Source organism: Myodes glareolus, chromosome 7 (genome assembly GCF_982192425.1).
Source record: "Myodes glareolus chromosome 7, mMyoGla1.1, whole genome shotgun sequence".
NCBI classification, from domain to species: domain Eukaryota; kingdom Metazoa; phylum Chordata; class Mammalia; order Rodentia; family Cricetidae; genus Myodes; species Myodes glareolus.
Genome location: NC_142032.1, coordinates 72817015 through 72834859, shown reverse-complemented (window position 1 = coordinate 72834859; position 17845 = coordinate 72817015). Strand labels below are relative to the sequence as shown.

The 17845-nt window shown below is 40.5% G+C and overlaps 1 protein-coding gene across 1 annotated transcript in view; it reads left to right on the top strand.

Moving 5' to 3' along the window:
• The window catches only part of Acadsb (acyl-CoA dehydrogenase short/branched chain), a 47757-nt gene extending 30160 nt beyond the window's left edge, over positions 1 to 17597 (top strand). Inside the window, exons 5-11 of the mRNA XM_048455192.3 lie at positions 333 to 503; positions 2040 to 2165; positions 3815 to 3907; positions 6758 to 6847; positions 11649 to 11786; positions 14104 to 14203; positions 14896 to 17597. Of these exons, the coding sequence (XP_048311149.3) occupies positions 333 to 503; positions 2040 to 2165; positions 3815 to 3907; positions 6758 to 6847; positions 11649 to 11786; positions 14104 to 14203; positions 14896 to 14966 (789 nt within the window). The 3' untranslated portion in view covers positions 14967 to 17597. The remainder of the gene's footprint in view (positions 1 to 332; positions 504 to 2039; positions 2166 to 3814; positions 3908 to 6757; positions 6848 to 11648; positions 11787 to 14103; positions 14204 to 14895) is intronic.
• Positions 17598 to 17845: the final 248 nt, after the last annotated feature.

The window sequence follows — 17845 nt, the reverse complement described above, 5'->3', positions numbered from 1 at the left end:
TTAAAGGCATGCGCCACCGTGTCCAGCCTAAATATGGACTTTTTTTGAAAAGTATCTAAAGGTTTGACTTACAGATGTCCTTTTTTAAAGCTGGGCATTTTAAAGCTGGGCTTTAATCACAGCACTTAGGAGGCAGAAGCAGGTGGATCTCTGAGTTCAAGTCCAGTCTGGTCTATATTGTGTCTGTAGTGTGAGTTCCTAGGACAGCCAGGGCTACACAGAGAAACCCTGTCTTGAAAGACAAAACAAGCCACAATGTCTACTTTCTCCTATGACTTGTTATGTTATGCAAAGAATAAGTGCAATTAATTTTTTCCCCCTCACATGTATAGCTAGGGAGCTTCTGCCTTTCTGAAGCTGGAGCTGGTAGTGACCCTTTTTCTTTGAAAACAAGAGCTGAGAAAAATGGAAATTACTACATCATCAATGGGTCAAAGATGTGGATTAGCAATGCTGAACTTTCAGACATCTTCCTGGTTTTCGCAAATGCAGACCCTGGCTCTGTAAGTTTAAAGAAAAATGTCTTTCCTCCCTCTTCTCACCTTTTCTCTTTTTTCTTTTCCTTCTTCTGGTCCCTCTTTAGGATTAGACTTTATTTCCTTGTTCTGTAAAGTTGAATTGACCATTTTTTTTCACTCTTACTCATCTAAAATAGCCATTGTTGACAAACTTAGGAATTATATAGAATACCACTCTTACTTATTCCTAATATCCTAGTCTTTAACTGAGTAGAACTTCAGTTTTCCTGTGTAATAATGAAGGACTTAAGTACTTGTAAAATACACTTACTTTGAAGAATATTGAAGGAGGTTACTTTAAGAGTATTTTATTCAGATGGAAGAAAGTCATACAACAAGATGGTAAATTTGTTTTATTTTGTCTTCTGATTTGTTTAAGAATATTGAATTTAAAACATGGTAGTCTCGTGATGACATACTTATTATAAAAATAATTTTAATACCTATGAGGTTTCTGGAAAAGTACAAGTAGTAGTAAGGTTCCTTTCTGGGTAGCCTTGGCTGTCTTAAAGCTTGATATACAGATCAGGCTGGCTTCGAACTCACAGAGGTCTGCTGGCCTCAGCTTCCCAAGTGCTGAGGTGCACTTAAAGGGTACACCACCATGTCTGGTATAAGGTTCTTGATTTAGTAACTAATGTTCCCCGATTATTCTGGTTTTGTACACACATATTGCAATTCAGAGTCCTTTAGTCTTTATTACTAAGGTCCATGTTAGCTTTCTTTCCTTTTTATACATGTGTGTACTTGTGTAGATGTGGGCGCAACTGTGAAGGAACCAGACATCAACCTCCGACACTGTTTCTCAGGAACTGCCCACCTTTGTCTTAAAGACTGAGTTTTCAAATGAATTTTTAGCTATATGTATATGTGTTTGTCTGTGTAGGGGTATGTACACATGGGTACAGGTGCCCATGTAGGCCAGAAGATATCAGATCCACTGCAGCTGGAGTTACAGGTGGTTGTGAGTCACCCCATGTAGTGTGGGGAACCAAACTTGAGTCCTCTGCGAGAGCAGTATGCACTCTTAATTAATTAATTAATTACTGAATCCTCTCTCCAGCTCCCCCCACTCAGCTCTTTTTGAGGCATTGGCACCTAGGCCTCACTGATAGAGCTTGGCTGACTGGCCAGCGATTCACCTGCCTCTGCCTCCATAGCATGGGTGTTACAGGCACATGCCACCATGCTCGACTCTTTACACAGGTACTTGGGATCAAACCTACATCCTCGTGTTGGCCCAGCAGCACTTTACCAGCTGAGCCATCTCTCCAGCCCTTTCACTGTACTCTGAACTCTTTTATGTTTTTTTTTATTTTAATTTAGTTTTTACTTTTTTACGTGTATGAGTGTTTTGCCTGTGTGTACGTTTGTGAACCACACGTATGTCTGATGCTCATGAAAGCCAGAAGAGGGAACCGGATCCCATGAAACTAGAGTTGCAGACAGTTGGGAGCTACAATGTGGGTTCTTGGGAGCCAAAAAAAAGTCCAAGTATAATCACATTTGAAATCTTTCCAGGGATACAAAGGCATCACCTGCTTCTTAGTAGACCGAGACACAGAAGGTTTCCATGTAGGAAAAAAGGAAAACAAGTTGGGCATCAGAGCTTCTTCCACCTGCCAGTTAACATTTGAAAATGTCAAGGTAGGTATTCCAGAATATTCTAGAATGTTCAGTAAAAGACTGATGAGAAATAAGCCTTCTATAGGACTATAGGAAGTATACAAGAGAAATGTCAAAACAGCAAGTGGTGTGAGTGTGTGTGCACAGGAGAGTCCTTGGTGAAACTGGCCAGCAGTTAAGCCCCCCGACCAAGGGTGTTCTTCACAAGAGTTGAGGCCCAGAGTGGAAACTTTTCTGTTCAGCCTCTGACCTAGAAATCAAATGCCAGAAGTTAACCTCACTTATTGTCCTTACAACGTACACACTTCTGAAACATTTACACTTTTTACGCTTGGCAGTTGTGACCCAAACACTGCTTGGAGGAGGAATTCTGGGTTCGATACACCGGTGGCCACAAGATGGGGATGTTGCTCAGTGAGAGTGGAATGCAGGCAGGCAGCACTCTACAAAAGATGTCCAGGATGCTGAAGCTGAGCTAGAGCCCGCCTTGGGCAGGGTGGGGTGTCACAGATGTTCCACTGCACATGTGCATGGAGGTGCTGAGATGTCTTTACAGATGTCTTTGGGCCTCGCTCCTTCCTTCTTCTACTTTCCCTCACCCTTCTCCGTTCCTCCCTGTTCTCACTCCTAACTAAAGCAAAGTATTTTCTATTGTTCCTATATTATATTAAGGATATTTTTGCTTTATGTGTATATGAATGCTGTTTTGCGTGTTCACACACATGCGAGAGACAGAGGGAGGGGGAGAGAGAGAGAGTCTGGTCCTGGGAAGCCAGAAGAGAGTGTAGGAACCGGAATTATAGACAAATCCTCTGAACCACTGTCTTATCTCTCCACTTCTAGTATTAATTTTTTATATTATGAAGAACTATTATAGTTTGTTGTCTTCCTTTCTCCTCCTACTGAGCAGGAGACTATGCACACTCACACACGTGCACTCACAGAAACACACACACATGCATGCACACACACACATACCTCAGCAGACTTTTCTGAAAATGCATTGTCTCAGCAGAACAGTTTCTTACTCTTACCTTTGAAAATACTTCACATTTTCTGAAGTTTCTAATAAATTATCTCACAGTATTAACATACAAATAGGAATTGAAGGTAAATTGTTATCCATTTATGTTATTGACCAGTTCTGTGAGATTACCGTTTTCTAAATTCATTCATTCACTAAGTAGATTGTGCTTTGGCTCAGGAGTTTGTAAGAGTGAGCAGCACAGACTTGAGGAAAATAGGAGGCAGAGAAGTCAGCTGGCACTCAAAGTGGACTTTGGGCAGTATTTTTTCTTAATTGTGTTAGATTTTATTTTATGTTCTGTGTGTAAGTGTTTTTTCTGGGTACATGCATGTGTACCACATGGGTGCCTGGTGCCTTCAGAATGTCAGGTCCCCTGAAACTGGAGATGTGGATGCTTGTGAACCATCATGTTGAGTGCTAGGAGTTGAACTCAGGTCCTTTGGGAAAACAAGCACTCCCAGCCACTGAGCCATCTGTGCCGCTTCTCTCATTGACGCTTACTCAATCGTGTGATAGAGTATTATCACACAAATAGGGGATAGACATACATTCGAGTATGTGTATTTTCATGTTATGTATATTTAGAAACAAAACAAATTGTGTAAATCTAAATTTAGAAGTAAGTATACATTTGTCTTTTCAGGTTCCAGAAACCAATGTTTTGGGGAAAGTCGGCCATGGTTATAAGTACGCCTTAGGAAGTCTTAATGAAGGCAGAATAGGAATCGCTGCACAGGTGAGTCACATCTTAGCTTTTTCACATTTCGAGCCAATTAAAGCTTTTTAAAAAAAAATGCAATAAGAGCAATATCTGGAAGCTCATGAACACAAGGTGGCACCCTGCCCTTGCGTGAGGAAAAGGAATGGGTTCAGACGATTTCTCTCAAATTGTACTTTGGTAAATTATAGGAGTGTCCAGAAGAACAAACAGTGGCTTAGTGATAGCTATTTTCTACTTTGAAACCATCACAGTATTATCTATTACCTAGGCCAGTAACTTCCAAGTATATTACATAATAAATATGGCATTATTTTTCAGTTAACTTTTCAAAACCTGAAATTTATTCTTTTAGAAATTTTTAAAATTAAGAACAATCATTCATTTTATTATATAAAGATATATAATCTGTTATGTGAGATTCCATACATATACATGCACACACATATATATAACCCTAGTCACAACCCTTAATGTGTATTATATCATATCATTCTCTCTCTCTCTCTCTCTCTCTCTCTCTCTCTCTCTCACACACACACACACGCACACACACACACACACACACACACACACACACACAATTATCACCACCCCTCTATCCTATCAGATTCAGGATTCATGACCGCAAGCTTTTTTAGTGATCCATTCCTAGGGCCATCTATGTGAGCATTGGATTGGGGCTATGCACTGGAGCCTACTGGAGTTGTCGGTGCGTACACAACTGAAGGCAATGACTCACCCCCACCAAAACCCATCAGTAGCTGATTGTTCAACAGTGAAAGTTGGGGCCCCCTAAGTCCTTCCTGAACTCATTATTAGTCAGACAGGTATTTGTTTTTAATCAGTCACTAAGATTACTAACTTACAGCTTTTAGATTTTGATATAAATTACATCTGTTGAAATAGTTGAATGTTGAATTATTATTCCTCCACATTTTTTTCTGCTGTTCTTAACTTCATTAACAAACTGGTTCTTTTTTTTTTTTTTGGTGGGGGGAGTTGCTGAGGATTAAATCAGGACCTCAAACATACTAAAAGTCTGTTCTACCTCTAAACTATACCCTAACCTAACAAACTATTCTTAGATCAAGATTGAACTTCAGTTTCTAGCAAAGCTATAAAGCGTACTGGCATAACTGTGCTTTCAAAGGTTTTCTTGTTATAAAACTTTATCAGAAACAGCATTAAAGCTCCACATGGTTTCTAGACATACACATAAGATAGAAGTTCTGGCCATGAAGTCTACGACATGAGCTTCACTCCAATTACCCTACAGTATCTTATAACCCAGTGAAATGTTAAGAGGAGATGCATAACGTGTCTCAGTGGGTGCTTGCAGAGGACAAGGTATGTATACAGTGAACTGGAGTCCCTGTCCTCAAAACTCTGTAGTTACAGAGATTTTATTTCTTTACTTTTTAAGATGGAAACATTTTGCCCAGATAGAAATGCATGTTTTCACTCACAGTTGATAATTTTAGTGGGTAAGCCAGTGATGTTGGTACAATGTAAGCCAGACATGTTGGCACGTGCCTGTGACCCCAGTTCTCTCAAGGCTTGAGGCAGAAGGGTTGAGAACTTGAGGACAGAGATGACAAGTTCAAGGCCAGCCTGGATACATAGCAAACCTATCTGAAAAAACAAAATCAGGAGCTGCTCCTCTGGAGAACCAAGGTTTGATTCCCAGCACACACGTGAAGGCTCACAACCAGCTGTAACTCCAGTCCCAGGGGATCCAGTGCTCTGTTCTGCCTCTGAAGGTCCTACATGCACATGTTGCACATACAAACCTGCAGACAAAGTGTCCATACACATTAAAAATGATGAAAAATATTTAAAAATTGAAATCAATCTTCCCATCCTTAGAGACGTGTGGAAGGTGACATCATCTATAACCACAAAGATGTTGCTGTCTTATTTTAATTTGGGATTTGTGGAGGCATTGGCCCCTTAATTTTAGATATGATCTTCTGTTCTCCAAAGAATACTAAATGAAAGCTAAAAGAAAATGTGAATGAACACTAATGAAATATTGATGTTTGTGAGCATTTTCCCCCCAAAGCTTTAACTATTGATTTTTTTTTCTTTTTTTAAAAACCTACATAGTTTGACATAATTAGATAGTGATTTACTAGCTACCTAATGTTGAAGTTTAGAAACCGTTTTTAAGCTTGGATCATTCAATAGATATGAAAATTGGTTAGCAATGAGACAGTTCAGCTAAAATTGTTACCCCATCCTGACTTGTTCTTTGAGTGTGTAAATTAATGTTTTTACCAGATTCTTTCATGAATTGTCTGAACCCCAGTTAAGTCACCCTCGGAGCTTTTTAAAATGCTGATGTTTTGGCCACACTCCTTCATCCCCCTTCCTCCCACTCAGTGGTAGAGTGCTTGTCCATACCCTGAATTTTCCCTCTCTGGACTTAAAGCAAAACAAAAACAAAGAAGAGAAGTGTCATTCCACATTTGGCTTTGAGGACTGGAGAAACAGTCTGCCATCTAGAGTCTTGGGTCAATTCTGGTCTTAGCTCTGAGAGCTCACATTATGCCTAGTAGAGAGGACTTTGGAGCAGTATCCTGGTTATATCAACATAGCTGTAGCAAAGATTTGCCTCTGTGCTAGAATTAAATACACTCACTCCTCCATTTTTGAAATCAGTCCATCCTGTCTGCAGATGGTCAGATGAAATGAGCAAAGGTATACAGGGAATACCCAACACACCCTACTCTACATCCCCCTTCTCCCCTTCCCCAGTGATTCCATCTCCCTTGAAAGGAATTGCAACTTGGGTAACTAAAAGCATAAACTCTTAACAAAATACATTTTAATTTTTTTTCTTCTCTCTGTCTCTCTTTTTAACAGATGCTAGGACTGGCCCAAGGATGTTTTGACTACACCATTCCATACATTAAAGAAAGGATTCAGTTTGGCAAACGAATATTTGACTTTCAGGTGTATATAATTAAACTCTTTCTGTTTTCTTGGGCTTTCCCTCTTCCTGTGTTGAAAGCCATGGAGGAGTCCCCCAAGGATGTTTACTTGGGAAGAGAAATGGGACTCATGGCATATACTTGTGGTCACCTTAATCTTTTCCAAGGTCAGAACCATAGTTCTTGGGGCAGCTGCTATATGTTCGGGATGCCATGGTGGGCTCTGGAGAGCTATCTCCTCACTACCTCAAAAGTCCGCCATCTCTTGAGTTCACACCCTGGCTCTTCCACATACAGATTCAAATGACTTTATCTGAAATGCCTGGCACTAGAAAGGTTTCAGGTATTTAGAGTTTGGGACATTTTTGTAGACATGGTAAGCTATCCTGGGGATGTGAGGCAAATCTAAACAAAATTCATTTATATTCCATATACACCCTGTATGTAGCTTTGAGGTAATTTTATATAATGCTTTTAATAGTTTTATGTATGAGACAAAATATCAAGGGTTGAACTTTCTACTTGTGGCACCATCTAGATACTCAAAAGGTTTTAGATTTTGAAGCATTTTGGATTTCTGATTTTCAGATTAGGACTGCTTGCCCTGTACTGGCTATAGCGCCTACAACCACCCCCATCCTACACTAGAGAAACTGGGACACATAGAAGATGGGTTCCCAAAGCTGTGTAGCTGCTGTAATGTTTTGTTGTGGCTTGTAGTCTAATTTCCATTTCAGTATAGCATACTGTCTCAAGATAGAGATAGATAGGTTCCAGATGATAGCAAGAAGGGCAAACAGTGAGACAGGTTAACAGGGACGTTTGACTTTCCCTGTTAGCTAGGAGTCAGTGTTTCTTTATATGTACTAGGGGTTAGGTAAACTACTGCGTTTAACATTTTTGCGTTTAACATTTTTAAAAACCATTGGGGTGTATGATTTTTTTTTTAAGGCAGGAATTTGATGTTAAAAGTTTGATCGCTGGGGCAGTGGTGGCACATGTCTTTAATCCCAGCACTTGGGGGGCAGAGGTAAGCAGATATGTGAGTTCAAGGCTAGCCTGGTCTACAGAGTTAGTTCCAGGACATCTAAGGACACAGAGAAACCCTTTCTCAGGAAAAAAAAGAAAAAGAGAAAAGAAATTTGATCATGCTACACATGTGGTACATGCCTTTAATCCCAGCACTCAGGAGGCAGAGCACACAGATCTCTGTGAGTCTGGTCTACATAGTGAGTTCTAGGACAGCCAGGGCTATGAAGAGAGACCCTGTCTCAAAGCAGAGGGCAGTGATCATTAGCTGTATAAGCTTTGGTGAGAGTCATTAGGGTAATAGCTGACTATCTTCTCACCAAAATGACTTGTTTTTCACCTGGATGTGTGTAAGCAAGGACTGCTCATTTGTTTCCTGGCCGCTCAAACCTGAATAATAACACAGAAACTATATTAATTATAACACTGTTTGGCCAATAGTTTAAGCATATTTTTAGCTAACTCTTACATCTTAAATTAACCCGTTTCTATTAATCCGTGTATCGCCACGAGACTATGGCCTTCAGGTAAGGTTCTGGCTGGCACCTGGCGTCTTTCTCCTTCAGCACCTACATGGCGTCTCCCTGACTCTGCCTGCTTTCTCTCTATATCTCTGTTTGGATTTCCCGCATGGCTTTACTCTACTAAGCCATTGACTGAAACAGCTTCTCTAATAACCAATGGAAATAAAGCATATTCATAGCATACAGAGGGGCATCCCACATCAGGTGTGTCACTGGCATCCTTGTCATCTCTAGGCTCCAGAGCTTTGAGGATAGCCCTAGGCAGTTCACCTTTATGTCTTTCAGTTGACTCTTCAGCATAGATTCGAGCATGTCTTCCATGCAATGCCTTGTGTTTGCTGTGCACTCAGGGGACCTATATCTAGCAATTAGAAGTTTTTTGGGGGGGGATGGTTTTCAAGGCAGGAGGCATACGTCTGTTACCTTTCTGCCTCCCCTGGTACCTCATGTGATCATTGAGTAAACACTATGGTGACTTGCTTAATCGACCCAAAGGTGTTTTGCAAAAATGACTATAATCTCTGAATTCTACATCAGAACCTATAGAATACTGACATAAATATTAAACAGGAAAATTGACTAATCGGCAAAGACAGAAAGGCCAGCAACAGACATGCATGTGTGCAGACTGATACATGGTAGAAGCAACTTCATAGGCCACAAAGGGAGACTACTCTCTCCATGTGGGGGAAAAGAGAAATTATCTTTCCTTCTTATAGCAGAAGAGTTCAGATACATCAGAGAAATCCTGTTTTAAAAAAAAAAAAAGTTTAAATTTTTAGAAAGGAAGTAGGAGACTATGTTTAGGACATTAAAGTAAGAAAGGATTTCATAAGTGATACATAAAAAAGACTAGTTGTAAAGGAAAATAATTAGTAAATTTTCCAAGTGCAGTGTCACATACCTATGATACTAGTATGAAGAAGGCGAAGGCGGGAAGATTACCCTGACTTCAGAACCAGCCTCGGGTACAGAACAAATAGGAAACCAGCCAGCAGTAAGGATATATACCAAAACATTATCTCAGAAGGAAGAAAGGAAGGAAGGAAGGAGGAAGGAGGACAAGAAAGGAAGGAAGGAAAACAAGGAAAGAAAGCAAAGCAGAGAATTTGATTAAGAAATTAATTTTCCGGAGGCTGGAGACATGGCTCAGCAGTTAAGAGTACTGCTTGCTCTTCCAAAGGTCCTGAGTTCAATTCCCAGAAACCACATGGTGGCTCACAACCATCTGAAATGAGATCTGATGCCCTCTTCTGGCCTGACACACAGACAGATATTGTATACATAATAAATAAATAAAATATTTTTTTAAAAAAGAAATTAATTTTCCTCAATAAAAGACGTCATAGTGGGCTGGGGGTGTGACTTGATGCTAGAATGCCTGCCTAGTGTGTAGCATAAGGCCCTGAGTTCAGTGCCTGTAACACAGAAAGGGATGACATGGTATAGCAAGGAGATACTCTTTGCATAAGTGTATAGGTGCCCCATTTATCGTGATGCTTCATACCTTACATATCTATGATAGGCTTTGTGCATTATCAAAATAGTGTAAATATCAAATATCACAGAAAGAAAAGAGTCTATTAGATATTTATAAGCCAATCCCCCCTAGTTTTCACTCCTTTCCTTTAGGAAAGGCTTTTCATTAATGGGATTATTAAGTACTTGCTTTAATTGAGAATGTCTTGATCCTCACATATTACTGAAATTATTAGTTGACTATTCTTCTTATACTCAAATCATGAGGACAAGGAATTCTGGCTATAAGTTCAATGTGGTGCCTCCCGTCATGTAACATAGAATTAGCATACAGTGGATGCTTGAATGGCCAGATAGGTTGGACATGAAAATTATCCCGGTCTGTAGTAAACATTGAAGCTATATTTTTAGAAAATTGGGTCTTTGGTGTTTTGTTTTAAGACAGGGCCTCAGTGTGTAGCCCAGGCTGAACATGCTCTTCAGCACTCCCTCTTGTTTCTCCTTCCCAAACACTGGGATTACAAGTATGCCCCTCCATGCCCCAGCACGGCTTGGCAGACTGTTTATCACTACTACCACAGTTGACATTCATTTTCTCACTAAGTCATGTTAGTCAATGGCAGGCACCTAGTGCCACCTCATCATGGAATCAAGTTTCAGGGTGATAGTAACTTTTAAATATGCTTTTTAAAAAGCCATCCTTTAAAAATGGAATATATGACAGCTAGGGATATGGCTTAATAGATAAAGTATTTGCTGGGCAGACTTGGAAACCTGAGCGCAGATAGAAACCTGAGTGAGGCTGAAATGGCAGTGCGGGTGTAGGGCATCACATCCCAGAGGCTTACTAGCCAGCAGCCAGGGGAATGAGCACCAGGTTCAGGGAGACTCCTGTCTCCAAAAATAAAGACCCATAGAGGAAGACAATAGCATTCTTTGCTCCCACACAAGCACACATGGGCAAGGGCACACACATCTATACACATGCATGCACATGCACACACACTAAAAATAAAGGTTTTTAAAGTAGAATAACTGTTATCCTTTTTCCTTCCTTCCTTCCTTCCTTCCTTCCTTCCTTCCTTCCTTCCTTCCTTCCTTCCTTCCTTCCTTCTTTCTTTTTTTTCCAAGACAGGGTTTCTCTGTGTAACAGCTCTGGCTGTCCTGGAACTCACTGTGTAGACCAGGCTGGCCTCGAACTTGTGGACATCCACCTGACTCTGCCTCCCGAGTGCTGGGATAAAAGGTGCCACCACCGCCCGGCACTCCTATATGTTCTTGAACAATGGAGTCGAGTCACGTCAAAAAATTAGTTGATGGGGGAAAATTGGTGCTTCAGATATTCTTTTATTAATTTACAGCTAACAACTTAATGTGTTGAGGCCATGTTCAAAAGTCAAAATTTTCTTAATTCAATCAAGCAAATAATACTCGATTATTTTGTTATATTGGGACTTCATGTAAGCTTGATTTTTATCATAAGCAGTTAAAAGCAATTATTAAATGTGAGAGTCAAGGTTTTAAAACCTAATGTTATGATGATATTATTTAAAACCTTAACAAACCGTTCAGGATTACATGAGCTTTGAAATTTTTCAAAAAAGATTCAACAATAATGCCTGCAGTGTATTATTTAGCTTTCGATTGCAGACTTGAGGTATGTAACAGGAATGTGCTTGGATTCCTTTGGGGTGGAGTTTGAATCTATGAGTGTTGTGTGTCCTACTGGCAGTCAGAGGTAAGTTGAGTTTTGCAAGTTGTCATTTTCTAACATGGGTCTGAATGTTACAGGGGCTCCAACACCAAGTGGCTCAGGTGGCCACCCAGCTGGAAGCCGCACGGTTACTAACCTACAATGCTGCCAGGCTCCTGGAAGCCGGAAGGCCCTTTATTAAAGAAGCGTCTATGGCCAAATATTATGCATCAGAGGTAAACTAGAAGGAGTTATTCAGTCTCCTTATTTTTAATCATGAACTTATTAGTCTTTCACTTTCAATAAGTCATATTGATTGAGCTTAGGTTATCCTCCAAGGAAGAAAATGTTCGCTTTCCACTTCCTGCAGTAGAAGAGTGGAAGGGTAAATCGGCTGTGGGAAGATGTATTCTGCGGTGTCTCAGTGTTTTCATGAATGGCCAGTTCAGGTTAAAACACACCACCCCAAGTGCATAGAGGCCTCCTCGGAATGGTGGCCTCGGGCCCATGGTTTCAAGTTGGAGTAAAGTGAGTGCCATGGAAAATGTATTCATGTTAGGAACATGAGATCTCAAATACCAGGAAAAGATCTTCATGTGTAATACCATCTCCTCGGACATATCCATTCTCTGTGTATACGTGGAACTATGGCAGGAAAGTTGGCCCACATCATGGAGAGGTCTCTCCCAGTCTTGACACCGAGTCAGGATTATTTAGGGAGTGTCCAACCTTTGGACATTCTCATCTCAACATGTCTTGGGCTGCCTTCCTAGCTTTCTTATGGTTCATACAGCCCATGTTGTATATACTGGTTGTATATACAGGTTGGATATGCTGATAAATGCTCCTCTAACCCTTGTAACTCCTAAAGGGAGAGACTGCCATGAACTGGGGTCAAGGTAAAAGCGGAAAAGAAACTGCAAGGGTAGGCTGGCCTTGGAGGGGGATGAACAATTTGACTACTTGGATGATGGTGTCTCGAGGATGTCCAGAGAAATCCTAACCCTCAGACACTTCAGTCTCTCTCTCTCTCTCTCTCTCTCTCTCTCTCTCTCTCTCTCTCTCACACACACACACACACACACACACACACACACACACACCTTCCATTCTCCTTCCCTCCTTCCATCCGTCTTTCCCTTTCTCCTTCCCCCTCCTCCCCTTCCCTTCCCCACCCCTTTCTGTCTCTGTCTCTGTCTCTGTCTCTCTCTCTCTCTCTGTCTCTCTCTCTCTCTCTGTCTGTCTGTCTCTCTCTCTCTCTCTCTCTCTCTCTCTCTCTCTCTCTCTCTCTCTCTCTGTGCCACTGCCACCTATCTGCCCAGGCTGCATCATTCCTTAACCTAACTTTTGGGTCACTCAGCTGCTCTCATGGCTCCTACTGCTGTCCCTAGTCCAATCTTGATGTCTTTTTGGTGTCCATGATGTCACTTTGAACTTTTCAGTGACTTCTCACAATAAATGGAACAATATTCAGATTAATTTCTCACAATGCTATAGCAAACAAATTTCCCAAAAACTAGTGTTCTGAAACAAGCAGTTCTATTAACTGCCGTTTTGAGAAGTCAGAAGTGTAAAATGGACCTTGCAGATTCCAAACAAAGCTGTTAGCAGAGAGGCTGTCTGGAGGCTCCAGGGGAAAATGCTCCAGCTCCCAAGAGCTTCTCACATCCTTGGCTCGTAGCTCTTTCATCTCTCTTCATGACCAGTAATGTAGCACACATTCAGGGGTCTCTGTTTCTCTCGACTCCCTCTTGTCTCTATGGCCAAACTGCCTCCAGTGAGTAACCCTCCAGCATCCTTCCTCCTTCAGAAGCACTGTTGGGATTACATGCTCCATCTCAATAACCCAGGATAATTTTCTTACCTCAAGTCCTTAACTTGGTCCCAGCTGCCAAGCCCCTCTGTTGTCATGTAAGATAGCACATCTGGTTTCTAGGGGTTAGACTCTATCTGGACATCCTTGAGGAGCAGTGGTCAAACTGCTTGCCCTCCTCCAAGACCTGCGTGCCCTTTTAGTCTCTTCTCCCCTCTCACCCTGACCCAAGTCTCTGATCCCTGACACCAATGGGCCGCTGCTCTCATTGGTGCCCTTGTGCATGTCATTCCTCAACTTGTAATGCTTCTACCTGGTGGTGAGGGTCTCAGTCAGGCTGTTTCCTCCACTTCCATCTAAACCACAACAGTTATTCTGACAAGCTCCTCTACTCTCTGCAGCTTTTAAATTTCTATGCCAATTGGTTTAAGGTCTGTTTTACAAACACAAGGACCGAAGGGACAGTGTCCTGCTTCTCCTTCCCTCAATAAATGTTTGCTGATAAGTGATGCTCTGTTAGCAAGCATGTGCATATGAACAAGTAAGATTTCTTTTTCAAAGAAAGGGAAGTTCTGTGACTCGATAGGGTATCTTAGAGAAATAGTGTGGAGACTTACGCAATAACTGTAGCCCTTCCACCTGTTTGCTGTGAATCTGTGCACCTGAAACGGTCACTCACAGGCCCATCATGTGCTGGTGTGTGGACTTCCAGTCTGTAATTTGCTACTTGCCTTTGGTAGATTGCTGGACTCACGACAAGTAAGTGCATTGAGTGGATGGGAGGAGTCGGCTACACCAAAGATTACCCTGTGGAGAAATTCTTCCGAGATGCAAAGATTGGTTAGTAGACTTTTGATGGTTTTTTTTGGTGTTTGTTTTGTTTTGTTTTTGCCACTGTGGGTGTTTGGGCTATAGTATGTGTCAATTTTGTATTACTAGTACTTAGGTAAAAACATTTTTAATATCCGTGGTATATTTATTGACTTTTTTGCATTGCTGGATTTCTTCCTTCTTCATCCTATCAGAAAAATGAATTTATATTTCTAAAAACATCAAATTGACTCTCAAATTGCCCCCAGTGAATCTTTTAAGAAATCTGTGACAGAGTTCATTGTTTTCATTTCTCTATTGCTAAAACTGTCAGTATTTGCCGTTCCTGTAGTCTGATAGTGTTCTTTCAAGTATGCTTCTGGTTTCAGAAGGCAGCTGCCTCATCATGCCTGAGTGTTCCTGTGCACCACCAGCAGGGAGGAGAGTAAATAGCAGTTCTGAAAGCTGCCAGGTCCTGAGAAGCAGCTGGGCTTATCCCCTGATGCTCTGAGAACTAAATCCTCAGCTGTTCAAAGCTGATTCCAGTCCTCTACAGATCAAATGGAAAATTGTTACCTTAGTCAGAATTACTTTGGACACTGAATCCTGTTACTTACGGCACATGCAGGGCTGGTATCTTTAGGGCTCATCTCTTTTAAGGGTCTTTTCGGCTGTGGGTGAATGGATTCCTGATTGTCCTTTTTTCCTCCCCTTTGTTTAAGGTACAATATATGAAGGAACCTCCAACATCCAGCTGAACACCATTGCAAAGCACATTGATGCAGAATACTGACGCCTGTAGGACCCGGCCCCTCTCTGGTGTCAGCGACACCATTTCCAGCTGTTGTGCCTTATCCAGCAGAGCCTGCAGGACATCACAGTGTTTTATATGAAGCCCCTTGTCCTGGTTTTCAGACCTGTTTCGTTCTCTTCCCAGTCTACTCTAAAACTATCTCTAAGCTTCTGTGCACACTTCTACTTCTCCTCCTAGTTTCTGAGCACACAGAAGTTTCACTGTACCAGCATCTGCAAAGATGAACACATTTCAAGTATTGGCACTGCTGACAGAAATGGTCACTTTATGTTCCTGCCAAATCTTTGTGCTACGGCATGAGCCAGAGGAGCATCCATTACAGTGAGCAGTTTTTATTCCATACTGTATAGATTCAGTGGTTTTACCAAACAAAGTAGAAACTAATAAAATTTATTTGGGAAATCAAGAACTCCCAATTCTAATATCAAAGAAAGATTAGAAAATAAAGATGTAACTTGTAGGCCATATAGTTGACAACAACAACAAAAGCCCAAAATATTATTTTAACCAATAAAAGCAGTATGTTTGGCTGCTAGAATTGATCTATATGAAATATGCATTACATGATGCCTTTGACAGGTCATTTAGAAACATGTCCCTGTATTAGTTTTCAACTATAAAGTTTAAATAATTTGGCTTAATCCTATGAAAATATTCAGTTATAATATTCATTGGATCATCAATTTAATTTTCAATAGTATGATTTATTTCTGTCTTTTAATTATTTTTCCCCTCAAATTTGGTTATTGGACTTTATCCTAAATAGTAATTAATTGAGAAGTTAGATTTTGGTTTTAGTGATTGTCAAGAGAAATATTTTACCTCCAAAAGGAAATAATATCACAATCTTATAAGGAATGGAGAACAGGAGGCTAGATATTCTGAAAAGGCACATTCAGTATAAATGTATATAGTCATTTATATAGTATATAAAAAATTTTATATTTGTGAAAATCGAGATCTATATTTTACAATGCAAATGGCAAAGAGGCAATGTCTAATCTAATATCCAGCTGTGAAGCCATCGATGGTATCAGGAATTTTTAGTTAGGAGAAGACCCTCTAGCTGCAGATCCTGAGTCCTCTGAAGAGAGAAGTGGAAGTAGGTGAGTTTCACATTTCCTGAGGAAGCACCACAAGTTAGATGTGGAAAATGCCCCAAGGTTCCTGCAGGCGCTGAAAATAATGCCTACTGCTAAATAGAAAGTGTTCCAGTGCTTTTGCACAAGGATAATGTTTATTAAGAAAACCTAACATTTTCTAAGTAATTTTGCTTTGCACAGTCATGTTTATTGAGCTAAATTAATTTCCACAATGCAAATCATAGTTAAATATGCAAGGTTGTATAAATACAGTTGAGATAGAAATTCCATTAAAACATTAGGAAGAAATGGGACAAACTTAGACCTTGAATCCAAAGAGATAAAGTCTACTTGACTTTCAAATGGGGAAATGATGAAAGCCCCTCAGCCAGTCTTTTAGAACAGAAAGATAGGTCTGATAAGAAAAGCAAGGGATGGAGCCAGTGCCCTAACAGGGCTCAGGCATCTTTAATTTCTGTGATTACATGGACTTACAGATAATGCAATGGAGTCAGTATGGGTAAACAGAGTCATTGCCTTCTCTAGAATGAGAAACACATGGGTGTGATAAATACCATGTTCCAACTCCCAGTACCAGAAACACTCAATTACATATCTTGACTTTAAATGTGTCCATGAAGTTCTAATTTTGTATATATCTTTTACACATGTTCACAAAGAATAGTTAATATGCATTAGCAATTAGTATAATTAACATACAAACTTGCCTTCCTCTGTTACTTGTATTGTTTCACCAAAGTGCATGTATTGGGGTCTACTCATATTTCTTCCATTATGATTTTTCTTCTGATTCCTTTTACCTTGTAATCTGTCTTGAAACTGTGTACTTTGAGTTTGTATCTGCTAGGGACCCTAAAGCTGTTGGTTGATGTAAGGACTGTGGTGACACGGGGTGCAGGGGACAAAGACCAGACCTGGTGTGTACAGGTGCAACTGGTTGCCGAGTTTGCATTGTTAGAGATTTCACTTTACCACATGAGAATCAATTAAGGAATCAATATCAGAGACTTGGTGACCATGGAAAATTAACCCTAAAAAGGCTGTAGACAACCGTAAAGGTAGCTCTGTCGATTTAAAGTGAAGGACGCTTAACTGAGGTTGCTTTCTCAGAATTAAGGTAAACTGACTCAGATTCAGTCTTCTTCCCATGACCAAGCACAGTCATTGTTCAACAGATCTTGGGTTTTCTCCTTCTTTTATTTTGCTGTTGATTTATTCCAAGTTTAACTGATAAAAAAATGAACATTTCAGTAGTGTGGTTGATCAGTCACTTGCCAAAGGCTTTTGACCTGTAGCCGTGATGTCAGCTCTGAAGATGGCTGTGTGAGATCATTAGACATCATCGTTATACTGTTTTGTTTATTTTAAAGAAATACCCTGCGAGGTATTTATGCTGATCTGTCATAAAGTGGAAGTTCCATCTTAACAGTATGTATCAGATTATGTTCATTGTTACAGAATAAGTGTTCTAGGGGGGATGAAAAGATAAAGCACTAAGTGAACTGGAGAGTCTTGCTGCTCAAATGAAGTACAATTGTCACACAGAGGAAGAGCAAGTGTAGTCATCCTGAAAGGCAGACTCAACGCCTGTGTCCACCATGCCAATAGCTCTCTTCTCGGGTAAGACAGTTTTGCTTGTTTGCAGAGAAGAGGTCCTGAAATAGAGACCAAGTTTAAGTTTATGATGCTAAAAAAATTTTTCTCCAGAGGACTCCTTCTTCCTTTTTCATTGCAGTGTAAGCAGCTCTTGAGGAG